General features: G+C 47.4%; 1 protein-coding gene and 4 non-coding genes across 6 annotated transcripts in view; all 5 read left to right on the forward strand.

The window, feature by feature from the left end:
• SLC38A9 (solute carrier family 38 member 9) overlaps window positions 1-21579 on the forward strand; it is a 252387-nt gene that overhangs the window by 156292 nt on the left and 74516 nt on the right. For both annotated transcript variants that reach the window (XM_077462717.1, XM_077462718.1), the window contains one exon: window positions 10923-11055. In XM_077462717.1, the coding sequence (XP_077318843.1) occupies window positions 10923-11055 (133 nt within the window). The remainder of the gene's footprint in view (window positions 1-10922; window positions 11056-21579) is intronic.
• LOC143941545 (U1 spliceosomal RNA) lies at window positions 121-284 on the forward strand. Its single transcript, XR_013264234.1, has one exon. It is a non-coding gene; the product is annotated as a U1 spliceosomal RNA (small nuclear RNA).
• On the forward strand, window positions 3078-3241 carry LOC143941546 (U1 spliceosomal RNA). The gene has a single exon (XR_013264235.1). It is a non-coding gene; the product is annotated as a U1 spliceosomal RNA (small nuclear RNA).
• Window positions 6026-6189, forward strand: LOC143941710 (U1 spliceosomal RNA). The gene has a single exon (XR_013264390.1). It is a non-coding gene; the product is annotated as a U1 spliceosomal RNA (small nuclear RNA).
• Window positions 8984-9147, forward strand: LOC143941547 (U1 spliceosomal RNA). The gene has a single exon (XR_013264236.1). It is a non-coding gene; the product is annotated as a U1 spliceosomal RNA (small nuclear RNA).

Genomic DNA, 21579 nt, shown 5'->3' on the forward strand with positions numbered 1-21579 from the left:
GATATGGCTGGCTTGTGGTGTAACGCTGAGGAAGGCTAGTTTGTCCCACGTCCAGGAAGCTTCCATAACTTGGTGGAGGCGTGCCCCGACCGGGGAGCACTAGCTGGTCAATTCCAACTCATACTTACCTGGCAGGGGAGATACCATGATCATGAAGGTGGTTCTCCCAGGGCGAGGCTCGGCCATTGCACTCCGGCTGTGCTGACCCCTGCGATTTCCTCAAATGCAGGAAACTCGACTGCATAATTTGTGGTAGTGGGGGACTGCGTTCGCGCTTTCCCCTGATCATCTTGGTTAAAAACAGCTTTCAAAAAAACACCTATTTTTGTGCTTGTCAACATCTCGGCTGTTTCCCAGTGTTTTTATAGACAGCCTTCTCCCGTTTACACAAGCGCGCTACGTAGCTTGCCCGCGCGCCACAGTTTTTACACAATTGCTTTGCCTATGTACAGATTTCCCTGGCTACTCGTATGTGCTACAGGCCCCTACGCCATTCCACTCTGTAAACAGCAATGCTTAAAAGCTGATCGCTGCCAAACATGGTCCTCTTTTGGACTTGCCTGTTCATCCCCCTGCATTTAGCATATAGGGTCTCTTTCTCTACCTTTGACACTCTTGCCTCCACAACTACTTTTCACCTCCCGCCTGCCTCTCCAGATCATTCCCAATCATGGCCTTGGACTCACAAACCGAAGAAACTCATCACACAAGTTTTACTCTTTAGGGGGGGAACATAGAAAATAGGACAGGTTCCTCCAACCATTTCTACCCTGCTGGACTTCAGGAATGTACGGGTGTTGGAGAGATGGCACTCGGCGTCCTTTTTTGTGTTTTTTGCTTTTTTTTAAATTTATTTTGTTTATTTATTTTTATTCCCCTCCCTCCGAATACACTACTGTGCAAACGTTTTAGGCAGGTGTGAAAAAATGCTGTCGATTAAGAATGCTTTCAGAAATAGAAGTGTTAATAGTTTTTTATCAATTAACAAAATGGAAAGTCAATGAACAGAAGAGAAATCCAAATCAAATCGGTATTTGGTGTCGCCACCCTTTTGCCTTCAATACGGCATAGTTGTTTCTAGGTACGCTTGTGCACACAGTTTTCGAAGGAACTCGGCAGACAGGTTGTTCCAAACATCTTGGAGAACCAACCCCAGATCTTCTGTGGATGTAGGCTGCCTCACATCCTTCCCTCTTTTCTTTTCCTCTAATCCCAGACAGACTCGATGATGATGAAATCGGGGGCTCTGTGGGGGCTAAACCATTACTCCCAGGACTCTTTGTTGTTCTTTACGCTGAAGATCGTTCTTAATGACATTGGCTGTATGTTTGAGGTCATTGTCCTGCTGCAGAGTAAATTTGGGGCCAATCACACGCTTCCCTGATGGTATGGCACGATGGATAAATATCTGCCCGTATACCTTCGCATCGTCGACACCATTGATCCTCACCAAATCTCCCACTCCATTTGCTGAAATGCAAGCAACCCCAGACTTGTAGGGAACCTCCGCAATGCTTCACGGTTGCCCGCAGACACTCATTTTTGTCCCGATCTCCAGCCCTTCTGCAAACAAACTGCCTCCTGCAACAGCCTAATACTTCAAAGTTTGACCCCTCAGTCGAGAGGACCCGCTGGCATTTTTCTGCACCCCGGTTACTATGTTTTCGTGCATAGTTGAGTGGCGGAGACTTGTTTCCACATCGGAGGAATGGCTGTTTGGCTGCAATTCTTCCATGAAGGCCGCCTCTGGCCAGACTTCTGCGGACAGTAAATGGGTATACCTGGGTCCAACTGGATTCCACCAGTTCCGTGGGCTGATGGCAGTGCTGGACTTTTTCCAATGTCGAAGGAAAGTAAACATATGATGTGTTTTTCATCTGCTGCAATAGGTTTCCTCGGCCGAACACTGCGTCTCCGATCCTCTACGTTGCCCGTTTTCTTTTCGCTCCGTTAAAAGAGCTTGACCGGCGCACCTTAAAACCCCAGTCTGCTTTGAAATCTTTGCCAGGGAGTGACTTTGCTGATGCAGTCAAACTACCTTGTGACTTTGTTTCTGTGCTCAGTCTTGCCATGGTGTAAGGCTTGGGACTGGAAACTATCTTCTACAACCTCACCTTAGTGGCAGACTTTAGCTGTGCTTCACCCAGTTTTAAGCCTCCTACGCAGCTGTTTCTGTGTCCGTTAATGACTGTGTTTCAGCCTACATATATGTTAAGGATCATTTGCCCCTGCTTTGGTATAATTTGGTTAATCACACGCCTGACTCTAATCCTACAAAATCCCTGACTTTGTGCAAGAGTAAAAATCGATGCCGGTTTGAAGCCAAAAGGTAGTCACGCCAAACATTGATTTGATGTAGATTTTTCTTCTGTTCTCTGACTTTGAGAATTGATGAAAAAAAACAAAACAAAAAACAAAACAAAAAAACGATAAAATGTAAAAGCATTCTTACTTTGCAGTATTTCTTCACACCTGCCTGAAACTTTTGCTCAGAGCTGCCTTTAGGCATCGTCGCAGAGGTTGAAGGGTGCAGGGAATTCAAAATGTTTTTGGCAGATGTAACTGTTCACACTGATGAATTTTAGCTGCGCGCTTAGTTGTTTGCCTTGAGTTCTTACTGTGTTTTTTTTACAAGCGTTCAGCCATTTCATACTGACACAAGTGAGAGTTAACATCCTGACTCGTGAGTAGGTCAGCGAGTGAGTTAGAGCAGACAGGCTTGTGAACAGTGTAGCGTCGGCGCCCTTTGATATGCAATAGGCTACGGGCTTTGTTTAGTGGAGGGACGCTACGCTGTGGCTGGGTGCTTAAGGGCCCTCCCCGTATGCAAAATTATGTGCTGCTGCAGTGTACGCTGGGAATGTTTGGTTTTGCAGATTCCTTTTCATAGAATCCAGACATTTGGGGGACATTTTATCTATTAGGGGCAGATTAACGACTCTTAACTGTTTTAGGGGGATATGGCTGGCTTGTGGTGTAACGCTGAGGAAGGCTAGTTTGTCCCACGTCCAGGAAGCTTCCATAACTTGGTGGAGGCGTGCCCCGACCGGGGAGCACTAGCTGGTCAATTCCAACTCATACTTACCTGGCAGGGGAGATACCATGATCATGAAGGTGGTTCTCCCAGGGCGAGGCTCGGCCATTGCACTCCGGCTGTGCTGACCCCTGCGATTTCCTCAAATGCAGGAAACTCGACTGCATAATTTGTGGTAGTGGGGGACTGCGTTCGCGCTTTCCCCTGATCATCTTGGTTAAAAACAGCTTTCAAAAAAACACCTATTTTTGTGCTTGTCAACATCTCGGCTGTTTCCCAGTGTTTTTATAGACAGCCTTCTCCCGTTTACACAAGCGCGCTACGTAGCTTGCCCGCGCGCCACAGTTTTTACACAATTGCTTTGCCTATGTACAGATTTCCCTGGCTACTCGTATGTGCTACAGGCCCCTACGCCATTCCACTCTGTAAACAGCAATGCTTAAAAGCTGATCGCTGCCAAACATGGTCCTCTTTTGGACTTGCCTGTTCATCCCCCTGCATTTAGCATATAGGGTCTCTTTCTCTACCTTTGACACTCTTGCCTCCACAACTACTTTTCACCTCCCGCCTGCCTCTCCAGATCATTCCCAATCATGGCCTTGGACTCACAAACCGAAGAAACTCATCACACAAGTTTTACTCTTTAGGGGGGGAACATAGAAAATAGGACAGGTTCCTCCAACCATTTCTACCCTGCTGGGCTTCAGGAATGTACGGGTGTTGGAGAGATGGCACTCGGCGTCCTTTTTTGTGTTTTTTGCTTTTTTTTAAATTTATTTTGTTTATTTTTATTCCCCTCCCTCCGAATACACTACTGTGCAAACGTTTTAGGCAGGTGTGAAAAAATGCTGTCGATTAAGAATGCTTTCAGAAATAGAAGTGTTAATAGTTTTTTATCAATTAACAAAATGGAAAGTCAATGAACAGAAGAGAAATCCAAATCAAATCGGTATTTGGTGTCGCCACCCTTTTGCCTTCAATACGGCATAATTGTTTCTAGGTACGCTTGTGCACACAGTTTTCGAAGGAACTCGGCAGACAGGTTGTTCCAAACATCTTGGAGAACCAACCCCAGATCTTCTGTGGATGTAGGCTGCCTCACATCCTTCCCTCTTTTCTTTTCCTCTAATCCCAGACAGACTCGATGATGATGAAATCGGGGGCTCTGTGGGGGCTAAACCATTACTCCCAGGACTCTTTGTTGTTCTTTACGCTGAAGATCGTTCTTAATGACATTGGCTGTATGTTTGAGGTCATTGTCCTGCTGCAGAGTAAATTTGGGGCCAATCACACGCTTCCCTGATGGTATGGCACGATGGATAAATATCTGCCCGTATACCTTCGCATCGTCGACACCATTGATCCTCACCAAATCTCCCACTCCATTTGCTGAAATGCAAGCAACCCCAGACTTGTAGGGAACCTCCGCAATGCTTCACGGTTGCCCGCAGACACTCATTTTTGTCCTGATCTCCAGCCCTTCTGCAAACAAACTGCCTCCTGCAACAGCCTAATACTTCAAAGTTTGACCCCTCAGTCGAGAGGACCCGCTGGCATTTTTCTGTACCCCAGTTACTATGTTTTCGTGCATAGTTGAGTGGCGGAGACTTGTTTCCACATCGGAGGTATGGCTGTTTGGCTGCAATTCTTCCATGAAGGCCGCCTCTGGCCAGACTTCTGCGGACAGTAAATGGGTATACCTGTGTCCAACTGGATTCCACCAGTTCCGTGTGCTGATGGCAGTGCTGGACTTTTTCCGATGTCGAAGGAAAGTAAACATATGATGTGTTTTTCATCTGCTGCAATAGGTTTCCTCGGCCGAACACTGCGTCTCCGATCCTCAACGTTGCCCGTTTTCTTTTCGCTCCTTTAAAAGAGCTTGACCGGCGCACCTTAAAACCCCAGTCTGCTTTGAAATCTTTGCCAGGGAGTGACTTTGCTGATGCAGTCAAACTACCTTGTGACTTTGTTTCTGTGCTCAGTCTTGCCATGGTGTAAGGCTTGGGACTGGAAACTATCTTCTACAACCTCACCTTAGTGGCAGACTTTAGCTGTGCTTCACCCAGTTTTAAGCCTCCTACGCAGCTGTTTCTGTGTCCGTTAATGACTGTGTTTCAGCCTACATATATGTTAAGGATCATTTGCCCCTGCTTTGGTATAATTTGGTTAATCACACGCCTGACTCTAATCCTACAAAATCCCTGACTTTGTGCAAGAGTAAAAATCGATGCCGGTTTGAAGCCAAAAGGTAGTCACGCCAAACATTGATTTGATGTAGATTTTTCTTCTGTTCTCTGACTTTGAGAATTGATGAAAAAACAAAAAACAAAACCAAAAAAAACGATAAAATGTAAAAGCATTCTTACTTTGCAGTATTTCTTCACACCTGCCTGAAACTTTTGCTCAGAGCTGCCTTTAGGCATCGTCGCAGAGGTTGAAGGGTGCAGGGAATTCAAAATGTTTTTGGCAGATGTAACTGTTCACACTGATGAATTTTAGCTGCGCGCTTAGTTGTTTGCCTTGAGTTCTTACTGTGTTTTTTTTACAAGCGTTCAGCCATTTCATACTGACACAAGTGAGAGTTAACATCCTGACTCGTGAGTAGGTCAGCGAGTGAGTTAGAGCAGACAGGCTTGTGAACAGTGTAGCGTCGGCGCCCTTTGATATGCAATAGGCTACGGGCTTTGTTTAGTGGAGGGACGCTACGCTGTGGCTGGGTGCTTAAGGGCCCTCCCCGTATGCAAAATTATGTGCTGCTGCAGTGTACGCTGGGAATGTTTGGTTTTTCAGATTCCTTTTCATAGAATCCAGACATTTGGGGGACATTTTATCTATTAGGGGCAGATTAACGACTCTTAACTGTTTTAGGGGGATATGGCTGGCTTGTGGTGTAACGCTGAGGAAGGCTAGTTTGTCCCACGTCCAGGAAGCTTCCATAACTTGGTGGAGGCGTGCCCCGACCGGGGAGCACTAGCTGGTCAATTCCAACTCATACTTACCTGGCAGGGGAGATACCATGATCATGAAGGTGGTTCTCGCAGGGCGAGGCTCGGCCATTGCACTCCGGCTGTGCTGACCCCTGCGATTTCCTCAAATGCAGGAAACTCGACTGCATAATTTGTGGTAGTGGGGGACTGCGTTCGCGCTTTCCCCTGATCATCTTGGTTAAAAACGGCTTTCAAAAAAACACCTATTTTTGTGCTTGTCAACATCTCGGCTGTTTCCCAGTGTTTTTATAGACAGCCTTCTCCCGTTTACACAAGCGCGCTACGTAGCTTGCCCGCGCGCCACAGTTTTTACACAATTGCTTTGCCTATGTACAGATTTCCCTGGCTACTCGTATGTGCTACAGGCCCCTACGCCATTCCACTCTGTAAACAGCAATGCTTAAAAGCTGATCGCTGCCAAACATGGTCCTCTTTTGGACTTGCCTGTTCATCCCCTTGCATTTAGCATATAGGGTCTCTTTCTCTACCTTTGACACTCTTGCCTCCACAACTACTTTTCACCTCCCGCCTGCCTCTCCAGATCATTCCCAATCATGGCCTTGGACTCACAAACCGAAGAAACTCATCACACAAGTTTTACTCTTTAGGGGGGGAACATAGAAAATAGGACAGGTTCCTCCAACCATTTCTACCCTGCTGGACTTCAGGAATGTACGGGTGTTGGAGAGATGGCACTCGGCGTCCTTTTTTGTGTTTTTTGCTTTTTTTTAAATTTATTTTGTTTATTTATTTTTATTCCCCTCCCTCCGAATACACTACTGTGCAAACGTTTTAGGCAGGTGTGAAAAAATGCTGTCGATTAAGAATGCTTTCAGAAATAGAAGTGTTAATAGTTTTTTATCAATTAACAAAATGGAAAGTCAATGAACAGAAGAGAAATCCAAATCAAATCGGTATTTGGTGTCGCCACCCTTTTGCCTTCAATACGGCATAGTTGTTTCTAGGTACGCTTGTGCACACAGTTTTCGAAGGAACTCGGCAGACAGGTTGTTCCAAACATCTTGGAGAACCAACCCCAGATCTTCTGTGGATGTAGGCTGCCTCACATCCTTCCCTCTTTTCTTTTCCTCTAATCCCAGACAGACTCGATGATGATGAAATCGGGGGCTCTGTGGGGGCTAAACCATTACTCCCAGGACTCTTTGTTGTTCTTTACGCTGAAGATCGTTCTTAATGACATTGGCTGTATGTTTGAGGTCATTGTCCTGCTGCAGAGTAAATTTGGGGCCAATCACACGCTTCCCTGATGGTATGGCACGATGGATAAATATCTGCCCGTATACCTTCGCATCGTCGACACCATTGATCCTCACCAAATCTCCCACTCCATTTGCTGAAATGCAAGCAACCCCAGACTTGTAGGGAACCTCCGCAATGCTTCACGGTTGCCCGCAGACACTCATTTTTGTCCCGATCTCCAGCCCTTCTGCAAACAAACTGCCTCCTGCAACAGCCTAATACTTCAAAGTTTGACCCCTCAGTCGAGAGGACCCGCTGGCATTTTTCTGTACCCCAGTTACTATGTTTTCGTGCATAGTTGAGTGGCGGAGACTTGTTTCCACATCGGAGGTATGGCTGTTTGGCTGCAATTCTTCCATGAAGGCCGCCTCTGGCCAGACTTCTGCGGACAGTAAATGGGTATACCTGGGTCCAACTGGATTCCACCAGTTCCGTGGGCTGATGGCAGTGCTGGACTTTTTCCGATGTCGAAGGAAAGTAAACATATGATGTGTTTTTCATCTGCTGCAATAGGTTTCCTCGGCCGAACACTGCGTCTCCGATCCTCAACGTTGCCCGTTTTCTTTTCGCTCCTTTAAAAGAGCTTGACCGGCGCACCTTAAAACCCCAGTCTGCTTTGAAATCTTTGCCAGGGAGTGACTTTGCTGATGCAGTCAAACTACCTTGTGACTTTGTTTCTGTGCTCAGTCTTGCCATGGTGTAAGGCTTGGGACTGGAAACTATCTTCTACAACCTCACCTTAGTGGCAGACTTTAGCTGTGCTTCACCCAGTTTTAAGCCTCCTACGCAGCTGTTTCTGTGTCCGTTAATGACTGTGTTTCAGCCTACATATATGTTAAGGATCATTTGCCCCTGCTTTGGTATAATTTGGTTAATCACACGCCTGACTCTAATCCTAAAAAATCCCTGACTTTGTGCAAGAGTAAAAATCGATGCCGGTTTGAAGCCAAAAGGTAGTCACGCCAAACATTGATTTGATGTAGATTTTTCTTCTGTTCTCTGACTTTGAGAATTGATGAAAAAAAACAAAACAAAAAACAAAACCAAAAAAACGATAAAATGTAAAAGCATTCTTACTTTGCAGTATTTCTTCACACCTGCCTGAAACTTTTGCTCAGAGCTGCCTTTAGGCATCGTCGCAGAGGTTGAAGGGTGCAGGGAATTCAAAATGTTTTTGGCAGATGTAACTGTTCACACTGATGAATTTTAGCTGGGCGCTTAGTTGTTTGCCTTGAGTTCTTACTGTGTTTTTTTTACAAGCGTTCAGCCATTTCATACTGACACAAGTGAGAGTTAACATCCTGACTCGTGAGTAGGTCAGCGAGTGAGTTAGAGCAGACAGGCTTGTGAACAGTGTAGCGTCGGCGCCCTTTGATATGCAATAGGCTACGGGCTTTGTTTAGTGGAGGGACGCTACGCTGTGGCTGGGTGCTTAAGGGCCCTCCCCGTATGCAAAATTATGTGCTGCTGCAGTGTACGCTGGGAATGTTTGGTTTTTCAGATTCCTTTTCATAGAATCCAGACATTTGGGGGACATTTTATCTATTAGGGGCAGATTAACGACTCTTAACTGTTTTAGGGGGATATGGCTGGCTTGTGGTGTAACGCTGAGGAAGGCTAGTTTGTCCCACGTCCAGGAAGCTTCCATAACTTGGTGGAGGCGTGCCCCGACCGGGGAGCACTAGCTGGTCAATTCCAACTCATACTTACCTGGCAGGGGAGATACCATGATCATGAAGGTGGTTCTCCCAGGGCGAGGCTCGGCCATTGCACTCCGGCTGTGCTGACCCCTGCGATTTCCTCAAATGCAGGAAACTCGACTGCATAATTTGTGGTAGTGGGGGACTGCGTTCGCGCTTTCCCCTGATCATCTTGGTTAAAAACAGCTTTCAAAAAAACACCTATTTTTGTGCTTGTCAACATCTCGGCTGTTTCCCAGTGTTTTTATAGACAGCCTTCTCCCGTTTACACAAGCGCGCTACGTAGCTTGCCCACGCGCCACAGTTTTTACACAATTGCTTTGCCTATGTACAGATTTCCCTGGCTACTCGTATGTGCTACAGGCCCCTACGCCATTCCACTCTGTAAACAGCAATGCTTAAAAGCTGATCGCTGCCAAACATGGTCCTCTTTTGGACTTGCCTGTTTATCCCCCTGCATTTAGCATATAGGGTCTCTTTCTCTACCTTTGACACTCTTGCCTCCACAACTACTTTTCACCTCCCGCCTGCCTCTCCAGATCATTCCCAATCATGGCCTTGGACTCACAAACCGAAGAAACTCATCACACAAGTTTTACTCTTTAGGGGGGAACATAGAAAATAGGACAGGTTCCTCCAACCATTTCTACCCTGCTGGACTTCAGGAATGTACGGGGGTTGGAGAGATGGCACTCGGCGTCCTTTTTTGTGTTTTTTGCTTTTTTTTTTTATTTATTTTGTTTATTTATTTTTATTCCCCTCCCTCCGAATACACTACTGTGCAAACGTTTTAGGCAGGTGTGAAAAAATGCTGTCGATTAAGAATGCTTTCAGAAATAGAAGTGTTAATAGTTTTTTATCAATTAACAAAATGGAAAGTCAATGAACAGAAGAGAAATCCAAATCAAATCGGTATTTGGTGTCGCCACCCTTTTGCCTTCAATACGGCATAATTGTTTCTAGGTACGCTTGTGCACACAGTTTTCGAAGGAACTCGGCAGACAGGTTGTTCCAAACATCTTGGAGAACCAACCCCAGATCTTCTGTGGATGTAGGCTGCCTCACTTTTTTTTATTTATTCCCTTTGTTTGTCACATTTTTGTATTTTTCTTGTTTGTACATGGTTTTGCACTGTATGACTGGGCACACGTTTGTTAATTCAACTAAAGGAAATTTTTTGTTCTGCCCGTTATTAGTACTCAATTTCATTTTGTGATTACCTAGGGGATATCAGCTACTCTAAATATACCACTGGTAAAAATAGTGTCTCTTAAAATATTTTTGAAATGTTGGCAACTATGCATTTGGGCACTGCCCTAGGGCCACTGGGGCAGTAGAGTAGTCCCCATGAGCGATTCCTGGGGACCTTTGATACTAAAGCTTTAATAATCTTTGCTAACATTACTACTTTTTAGAGGCCCTGCGGAAGATTATGCTATAATGTAAAAGTATGCTCAGCATATCAGCACATTAGGGTACACTTACCCATCAGACTAAGCACTCCATCGCTGCACTGTGATAAATCCGGCGGGTCCTGGGTGCTTCCATCTTCACCCGGTCTTCCTTCCGAGTTCTGTGCCTTCGGTCACTTGCCTTGGCCGAGCTGTGTTGATGTCACTCCCACGCATTCTCATGCGCAGCCTCGCTTTCGCTCTCATCACCCTCTCTCACCCGCCCTCTCTTTCCCCTCACCCCTATCTTATCCCCTTTCTCGATCTCTAATCCTCCCTCTATTTAATTTTTATTTTTTTTGCATTTTTGTTTATTTTATAAAACGCCCCACCAAAATCCTCAGCACCAGGCCCATGATGTTCTTAATCCTGCCCTGCTAGTGCTGCCAGGCAGAAGTGCTAGCCATTTAGGCACTGTACTATTAACATTTTCTTTCTTTTGATTGCTAAAACGTTGTAATTATTTAACAATTATTTATATTATTTTCAGGCCTTTTTTTATTGACCGTTCCTACATTACCAGCATCAATGATGACCCTCCAAGAGTTGCATCCCACGCCTCAGCAATGAACAAGCGTATTGAATACTATGGGAGGCTGGGTCCTCCCTCAGAACCTTCTTTGGTATGTTATATTGTTTAATTATTTTTCTATGTAGTTTGTGATACTGCCATTTCTATCGGTGTCCACCAGTCCTGCTGATGCTTTTTCTGCTTAATTCTTGTTCTGGTGTCAAAGGGATAGAACATTATGCACATTTTCCCCAGTATGGGCAGCAATAAAAGCTGGAGTCTTGAACTGTATGCTTAAAATAAAATGTTTTGTTTGAAATTGAGCTCTAAATTTGTATTGTATTTTATCAACATTGGTCAGAAAGTTTTTTTTTATTCCTATTCAGATGGACCTGATGATAAATGTAGGATTGTAAGCCCCCAGTTACACTGGTGCGACTAGTGTTTGTTTCAAATTGCATGACAAGTCGCATCCTATTGCCTGCAATGGAAGCAGAATCGCACCAATTTTGAAAATAGATCTTGCACTACTTTTTGGAAGCTCAGGTGCGACTTGCATGGACATCTGTGCATGGAGTTGCACAGATGTCTTCCAAGTCGCACTTGAAGTAGCACTGACATGTGGCTTAGCTTTAAGTAAAAAGCCGTATTCAAAGTATAACTTAAGAGATACATTTTTTTTTTTTGTCTTTTTTGGTTGGGGTTATTTAGAACTTATGTTTATTTGTTATGATCATCAATATCACAAGTAAGGAATGTGAGTACAAATCAAAAATTTTGAGTTGCTTTCAAAACTGGAGGAACAGAGGGGAAATCCAATGGGGACACTGGTTCCTGTGACAGCTGTAAAAGAGGGAATTTCCCTTACAAAGGAAAGATATCGTCTCACTTTCTGTTGAGTTTACAGGACAAAATGTGAAGGGAAATGCACTCAAAAAAGTAAAGGATTCAAGGCAGTGGTACCTCATCCTCCTTCAGTATGGCACTGTCTGAGGCAGGGGTGTCCAAACTTTTTTCAAAGAGGGCCAGATTTGATGAAGTGAACATGCGTGAGGGCCGACCATTTTGCCTGACATTCTTTGAACCATCATAATTCGGTCGTTCCAACACTCATACACTGCCCAACAAGAATTTTCTTGCCTTTGCCGTGCTCGTTTCCAACACACAGATGAATGCTCTGCTCTTTAGGGTTACCGTTAATTCTTAATGGTACCCCACACATTGGAAACGTGGGGTGCTTTTGGTGCAGTGCAATTTAAAAAAAAAAAAGCTCTGGGACTTCTTTCCCTGCATTTTTGTGGGTAGGGAAGCCCATTGAAATGCATGGGCTGCCCTACATGCAGCATGCAGCCACGCAGCTGTGAACCAAGGGCTTGTTGGAGGGGCAGTAAAACCACATAGTTAAGCTGTTTTTACCACCCCCAACTTCTCCCCCTTTAGCTGCAGAGGGAGCAGCTGGGGGTATATGCATGCTGTGGCTGCAGCTGGAGGTATACCCAGGGTGAATGGGCCTGCACTGCAACTAACCCGCAACTGTGTGGATTGCACAGCTGTGGTATAGTGATGCTGCATTTACTGGCTTAAAACAGGTGGTGGGGAGGCAACACAATGCCTCTTTAGCACCTTTCAAATGCCTCTGAAAAGCGATCTGTGTATGGATTGCTTTTCAGAGAAGCAGCAGTCCTGGCTGCTATCACACACACACAAGCCCCACAAAAGCAGTTCTGATGGTACAAGAATGGGGGGGGGGGGGGGGCTCCTGGATTAAAAGTAACACACAGACACATACACACATGCACACACATACAGACAAATGCACACACACACAGACACATGCATACACATACATACATACATACACACAGACATACACATGCATATACTTACATACATGCATATAGACACATGCATACTCGTACATACAGACATACATGCACATACATACAGACATACATGCACATACATACACGCACACACATACCACCATACATGCACACACACATACCGCTATACTTATACACACACATACCGCCATACATGCATACATACATGCACACACACATACAGACATACATGCGCACACACACATACAGACATACACACACACACACACACACACACACACACACACACACACACACACACACAGACATACATGCACACACACACACACATATAGACATACATGCACACACACATATAGACATACATGCACACACACACATATAAACATACATGCACACACATACATACAGACATACATGCACACACACACACACACACACACACACACACACACACACACACACACACACACACACACACACACACACACACACACACACACACACATACATACATACATACATACATGCACACACACACATACAGACATACATGCACATACAGACATACATGCACACACACACATACAGACATACATGCACACACACATACAGACATAAATGCGCACACACACACACACACACACACATACAGACACATACAGACATACATGTGCACACACACACATACAGACATGCACGCACACACACACACACACACAGACACACACAGACATACATGCACACACACACACATAGACATACATGCACACACACATATAGACATACATGCACACACACATATAGACATACATGCAAACACACATATAGACATACATGCACACACATACAGACATACATGCACACACATACAGACATACATGCACACACATACATACAGACACACATGCACACACATACAGACATACATGCACACACATACATACAGACATACACACACATACATACAGACAAGCACACACACACACATACAGACATGCACACACACACACACATACATACATGCGCACACACACATACAGACATGCACATACATACATACATACATACATACATACATACATACATACAGACAGACATGCACACACATACACATATAGACCCACATGCACACACATACATACAGACACACATGCACACACATACATACATACATACATACAGACACACATGCACACACATACAGATTCACATGCACACACATACATACATACAGACACACATGCACACACGCACATACAAACACATAAATAAAGCCTTTTTAAAATGAATGTAGCTTGTAGCACAGTACAGTACCTTTCCAGCTTCCACATTCAGCCGGGTACTGCACTGTAGGGGGAAGCAGAGAGCACAGCACACTTTCCTGCATTTTACTTTCACTTTTGAAGCCGACTGAGCTTCTCACAGTGCCGGGGATCGGGCTCATCTGACAGCCCTGATCCCGCAGCACACCAGGCGGGCCATTCAAAACCGGACTGCGATTGGCCCATGCCTGGTCTGAGGTATTATTCAGAAATCGCATGTTTGATTGGAAATAAGTTCAACATTGTTCTCTAAGTTTAGAAAATCAATAGTGCTCCGGGAATCCTTCTCTCACTCCTGATTCCTTTTTCTCTCTCTTAATATAAGCATTTATGTTTTTTGCTTTATCATTGATGGTAGCCCAACAGTTTGTTATTGGTTTTGGGCCCTGTGGAAAGTTTGAGTACATTCACAATGTGCATTTCTGTTTTACACATCACCTGTCCTGCTGATGATTTTTCTTCTTAATTCTTGTTCTAGTGTCAAAGGGACAGAAAATTATGCACATTTAGTAATACACCAATATCAGAACTGATTTAATCATACAGTTTGTAGGGTACATAAATTTGCACAACAATGGGATAAAGGAATATTCATGAACTTTGGTTTATCTCATGGCTGCTGTGAAATTGTGTGAATGCATCAATGCAGTGCATGTTATCTAAGCTTGCAGAGCCTGGATTCATTGAATGAGTTTACCAAAAATGTAAGTTTCTCTTTTGTTCAGTGACGGACACAGCATCTTCATCTTGACCTTAGGTTTATATCGCCCCTTTTGGAGAGGACTAGGCAGAATACGTTAAAAACAGCAAAACTGCCCAGTACTGCCCAGGGGATGGTCCTACTGGCTATAACTCCTCACACTCCATCCAGCAGCTCAGTTTTTTTCTGTCTAGTGTAGAAGAAGGACCTGGCTCCCGGTGGGACCATTGGTCCTGGAAATTTATTCTTTTTTTCTGCATTTTTGATTCCTGTGATCTACAATCAACAGACAGGCTGGATAATATAAGTCCCGGTAGTCTCCCCAGCCTGGACCCATCGAGCGTGAGCAGACCTTAGCTACGCGCTGGGTCGGCCACGACATGCCCCGTCTGATCCAGAGGCGGCCGGTGAGCTGTATGCTCTGGGGAACATATATGACCAGGCTACTGCTGTCTGTGTCACAGTGTGCCATGTCAGACAGCCACCCCGTTCCCGCTCGGGTGATGGATCTGTCAGTGGAATGCGTCCAGCAGTCCCTACAGGAGGGGTAAGTATGGTTCAAACTGCCTCAGCAGGATGTAGCAGCTGGGCATTCCCTGGGAGGTCGACTAGGGGGTCTCTCACTCTCCCTTTCTTCTCTCCCTGTCCCTTCCTTCCTCCCCATGCTATGGGCCGCTGTTTGACTGGCTACATGGGGGTGCAGTGCACGTACCTGGCTGGGGGTCTTTTGTGGGGTGCTCCCGGTCCTGGCATTGGGATGTGCTTTGTGCTGGGGGTCCGCTTGTCCTCTTCCCTGTTTCTGGGCCATGTTGGTGTGTTTGGATGTGTATGCCATGTGGGGAGGCCGCCACACGGACCACAGCCATTTTTCTGTAGCCACAGCTAGTTTTTTGCCTTTTGACCATTTTCTGTAAGTCCTGCGGCCATTTTCCCAGCACCCTGAGACGGTTCCTGCTGAGGTGGCCGGCGGCCATTTTCTAGTAGCCAGCCTCAGCTTGTTTTGCCTCTAGCGCTGGGTGCTTGTTTCCTTCTAGAATAGCATGCTTTTTACATAGAACACCTTGTGGCTGAACATAGGGGAGAGCGGACAGCAGCAACACAGCGAAGTGCCTGGGTTAAGGTGGTGAGTCCTGCTGAGGGGGCCCTCAGTCTGTGGCAGCTAGAAGGGTGGACATTTGTGTGACTTGCCTTAGGTCCCTAAGTGCTGACAGGCGAGTGAGGGTCGGCATGGCATCAGAAGCTGGCGCTTCTTTCCCAGACACGCTTGTTATGCCAACTGGTTCCTTTGCACCTGCGGTACCTATGGACGCTCTGTCGGCAGTCCTGGAGGCCTTTGTTGTCAGGGTGGAAGTGGCAAAATGCTTGGTGGTGCGTTACCCCTTTGAGGAGAGTTTCCTGAGAAAATGGACATCTCCAGTTGTTGACCCCCCGGTATCCAGGTTAAATAAGGTAACCACGATTCTGGTGGAAGGGACCCCTGCTTAAAAGGACCCTGCCAACAGGAGGGCCAAGGCGGTTGCCCGGTCCGTTTTTACGGTGGTGGGGTCAGCATGGCAGCCAGTGTCAGCCACAGCCCTGGTGTCACAGACACTTACTGAATGGGCTGAATTGTTGCACCGTGAGTTTGAGAAGCAACAGACTTCCCTGGTCTGCGTGGGGCGGGCGGACCAGTTGGTCCAGGGTCTTAAGTATGTCTGTGATGTGGCCCTAGATACAGTCCCCTTGCTCTCTAGAGCCTCAGTATCAGCAGTAGTGCTACGCTGCCTGATTTGGCTGAAATGCTGGTCTGCGGACCAGGCATCTAAGAAAGCACTGGCAGATTTGCCCTTCCAGGGAGAGAGGTTATTTGGAGCCTCGCTGGGTGACATTATTAAGAATGTTACTGGGGGTAAGAGTACTTTGCTCCCACAGTCCAGGAAAGTTAAGGAGACACGCCATAGACAGGGGCTCTCCTTTTCCGCTCAGAAGCAGATTTTTTCTCCACCCAGGTTGACAGGTAAGCGTTCCCAGTCCAACAAGGTGCCCATGAGGGACAAAAGCGTCCCTGGTTTCGCAAGCCGAACAACCCTGCAAGCAAATCTGTTACTGCATGAGGGTTTGCTCCCGCCCGACTCTCAAGTGGGGGGGTTGCTTTTCGGGAGTTTACGGCTCGATAGACCTCCCTACTTTCCGACCAGCGGGTCTGCAAACTGGTTTCATCAGGATACAAGATAGTTTTTCTTGTCCGCCAAACAGATTTTTTCCCTCTAACCTTCAACTTCTTCCTGCTCATTGGGCAGCCCTGTTCGGGGCAGTACAGGACCTGCTGCTGCGCAGGGTGATAGTGCCTGTACCCACGCTAGAAAGGTTTCAGGGATTCTACTCCAATCTGTTCGTAGTCCCAAGGAAGGAAGGGGTCCGTCCGGTCCTGGATCTCAAGGCCCTTCACAGCTTTGTGAAAGTACAAAGGTTCAGGATGAAATCTGTTCGCTCGATGGTTGCTGCACTCTATCAGGGGGATTTTCTGGCGTCCCTGGACATCAAGGACGCATACGTGCATGTCCCCATATGCATCAAGCATCAGAAGTTTCTGCCATTTGTGGTCGGGGACGAGCACTACCAATTTGTACCTCTCCCCTTTGGTCTGGTGTCGGCACCGAGGGTCTTCACCAAGGTGCTGGCCCCAATTTTGGCTTTGCTAAGGCAGTGAGGGATCCCAATTGTGAGTTACCTGGACAACCTCCTTCTGAGGGCAGCTTCCACCTCACAATTAAGGGAGGATCTGACAATCGCCATATAAACTCTTAGGGAGTTTGGTTGGATACTGAACCTACAGAAGTCGATGTTTCTAACGACTCAACGCCTGGAGTACCTGGGCTTGCTTCTGGACTCCTCGGAGGCAAGAGTCGTTCTCGCTTCGAACAGGCTGCAGACTCTTCAAGCTGCGGTGAAGTTGTTGGTGTCCCGTAGGTGGCCATCGCTGCGTTTTTGCATGCGAGTCCTGGGTCTCATGGTAGCCACTTTTGAGGCAGTACCATATGCTCAATTCCACACTCGAGTCTTGCAAAAGGAGATCCTGTCCACATGGGACAGATCGCTGTTGTCCCTGAATTGTCAAATTTGGATGAGCCAGCTAGTCAGGGATTCCCTGCTCTGGTGGGTGAGATCACCCGCCCTTCAGTCCGGGAAGTCATTCCTTCCTCTTCATTGGACGGTGATCACAACGGACGCCAGCCTGACCGGTTGGGGGGAGGGGGGGCATACAGTCGGCCCAGGGTCACTGGACACAGGAAGAATCACGCCTGCCAATCAATGTGCTGGAACTTCGGATGATTAGGCGGTGCCTCTTTATATGGTCACAGAGGCTGCATTGGCGTCCGGTTAGGATCCAGTTGGACAACGCCACGGCGGTGGCATATGTTACCCATCAATGAGGAACAAGGAGCTTGGCTTCAGCACGGGAGGTCGCTCACATCCTGTGGTGGGCAGAGCGGCGAGTGCCGCTCTGTCAGCCGTGTGCATTACGGGCGTAGAAAACTGGCAAGCGGACTACCTAAGTCGTCAGATGCTGGACCAAGGGGAATGGTCGCTACATCCGGATTTATTTTAGCTCCTTTGCCTAAGGTGGGGCACACCAGATGTGGATATCCTGGCTTCTCGACTCAATAGGAAGGTAAAGAGGTTTGTGACCAGGTCAGAAGATCCCTGAGCGGACATGGTAGATGCATTGGTGGCTCTATGGGGGCATTATGGGCTGATTTATGTCCCCCCACTCAAACTTCTACCACGTGTGCTTTGCAGAGTGGAGGCCGAGGGGATTCCCGTGATTCTGATTGGCCTTTGCATCCGTGGTACTCTGACATAGTAAGAATGGTGGCGGATGTTCCTTGGCGGCTTCTGATGCGAGTAGACTTTCTGTCACAAGGTCCAGTGCTTCATCCTACTTTACCGTAACTGGCTTCAACGGCATGGCTGTTGAAAGCCAGGTGCTAAGGAACCGAGGTCAGATTCGGTAATCTGACCTCGGTAACCATGTGTGAGGAGATGGGGTGGTGTCCGTGCACATACTCGTTTTCCAGGATCCTGCTGTTTTTGCAGCGAGGAGTGGATCAGAAACTTGCATTAAGCACCATTAAGGGGCAGGTGTCCGCTTTGACTGTCTTTTTTTTTTTAGCGACCCTTGACGACTCATTCATTGTTGAGTACATTTGTTCAGGGGGTTCGACATGTGGCCCCTCCGGTTCAACCACCGCTGCCTCCGTGGGATTTGAATCTGGTGCTCTCTGTGCTTCAGAAACCGCCATTTGAAAACATTAGGGAGATCCTCTTATTGACACACTCTTGGAAAGTAGTCTTTCTAGTGGCTATTACATCTGCCAGGAGGGTATCTGAGTTGGTGGCCTTGTCATGCAAGTCTCCCTACTTGGTCCTCCACAAGGATAAGGTGGTGCTGCGCCCACAGCCTTCATTTCTTCCAAAGGTTGTTTCGGCCTTTCATCTAAATGAGGACATTGTGCTTCCGTCCTTATGTCCTCGACCATCACACCCCAAAGAGGTTGCTTTGCATTCCTTGGATGTGGTACCGGGCTCTGCGGGTTTATCTGTCTGCTATGGCTCCTTTCCAGAGGTCAGACTCGCTGTTTGTTTCGCTGGCTGGTCCGAAGAAGGGCCTACCGGTCTCGTCGGCCACCATTTCTCGGTGGATCAGGCAGATCATGGTTCAGGCTTATTCTCCCCCCTTCCCTGTCACGGCACATTCTACGAGGGCAATTGGTGCCTCTTGGGCTTTCCGACATCAATCGTCTGTTTCTCAGGTGTGTAAAGCGGCGACCTGGTCGTCCTTTCACACTTTCACTAAATTTTACAAGGTTGATGTGAGCTCATCTTCGGATGCTTGCTTCGGCCGAAAAGTTTTCTAGTCGGCTGTTTAACCAGTTGCCGACCGCCGCACGCCGATGTACGTCGGTACAATGGCACGGGCAGGCATAAGGACATACATGTACGTCCCTTGCCTCCCGCGGGTCGGGGGCCCGATCGGGCCCCCGCCCGGTGCCTGCGGCGGTCGGTATTCGTACGGGAGCGATCCCGGACGAGGGGACGGCCATTCATTCATGGCCACCCCCTCGCGATCGCTCCCGACGAATAGAAATCCCCGGTGACATCACTTCCTCTCCTGTAATGTAAACACAGGAGAGGAAGTGATGTATTCTCTCCTCCGTGTCGGTATTTTTCGTTCCGACACGGAGGAGAGCGGATCAGTAAGTTGCACCAACACATCCCACACACAGTAGAACATGCCAGGCACACTCACACCCCCCCTTTACCCCCCGATCACCCCCCCAATTACCCCTGCCCCCCAGTCACAGTGACACCAATGTCATTTTTTTTTTTTTTTTTTTTTTTTTTGCATTGGTGTCATTTGTGACTGTAATAACTGTTAGGGCAGTTAGAGTTAGCCCCCTTTAGTTCTAATGTACCCCCCTAACCCCCCCAATAAAGGTTTAACCCCGTGATCACCCCCCGTCGCCAGTGTCACTAAGGCTGGGTTCACATTGCAGCGGTTTATGAGAACGAATGTGATTCGCACCGCACTGCAGTGCAAATCACATCCGATCTCTGTGCGATTCGAGTTCAGCCATTCGCCGCACCCGCCACACCCGCCGCACCCGCCGCAAATTCGCACGGGACCCTTTTTTTGGCCCGCAGCAGAATCGGATCGCATGGGTGTTCACACCATGCGATCCGAGTTTGCAGATCGCACTGCGATATGCGAACTGATCTGGGGGTGTCAGTAACATTTCACTGACACTCCCAGCAGTTCGCATAGGGCAGTGTGAACTGCCGCCGGGAGGCATGCGATGCGGGAACCCGCCGCGGATTCGCGGCGTTTCCGCATCGCTCCAGTGTGAACCCAGCCTAATAAGCGATCATTTTTCTGATCGCCGTATTAGTGTCACAGGTGACGCTAGTTAGGCAGGTAGGTATTTAGGTTCGCCGCAGCTTTTTATAGCGCCAGGGACCCCCATATACTACCGCATAAAGCCCCCTGATTTCCCCCTAGTTAACCCTTTCACCAGTGATCACCATATAACTGTTACAGGTGACGCTGGTTGGTTAGTTATTTTTTTATAGTTTCAGGGCACCCGCCATTTATTACCTAATAAAGGTTTAACCCCCTGATCACCCGGCGGGTGTCATTTGTGACTAATAACTGTTAGGGCAGTTAGGGTTAGCCCCCTTTAGTTCTAAGGTACCCCCCTAACCCCCCCAATAAAGGTTTAACCCCGTGATCACCCCCCGTCGCCAGTGTCACTAAGGCTGGGTTCACATTGCAGCGGTTTATGAGAACGGATGCGATTCGCACCGCACTGCAGTGCAAATCACATCCGATCTCTGTGCGATTCGAGTTCAGCCATTCGCCGCACCCGCCGCACCCGCCGCAAATTCGCACGGGACCCTTTTTTTGGCCCGCAGCAGAATCGGATCGCATGGGTGTTCACACCATGCGATCCGAGTTTGCAGATCGCACTGCGATATGCGAACTGATCTGGGGGTGTCAGTAACATTTCACTGACACTCCCAGCAGTTCGCATAGGGCAGTGTGAACTGCCGCCGGGAGGCATGCGATGCGGGAACCCGCCGCGCATTCGTGGCGTTCCCGCATCGCTCCAGTGTGAACCCAGCCTAATAAGCGATCGTTTTTCTGATCGCTGTATTAGTGTCACAGGTGACGCTAGTTAGGCAGGTAGGTATTTAGGTTCGCTGCAGCTTTTTATAGCGCCAGGGAC

The sequence above is a fragment of the Lithobates pipiens genome, unplaced genomic scaffold, assembly GCF_037356315.1.
Source record: "Lithobates pipiens isolate NorthernLeopardFrog02 unplaced genomic scaffold, aLitPip1_a1.2 Scaffold_3, whole genome shotgun sequence".
Taxonomy (NCBI): Eukaryota; Metazoa; Chordata; class Amphibia; order Anura; family Ranidae; genus Lithobates; species Lithobates pipiens.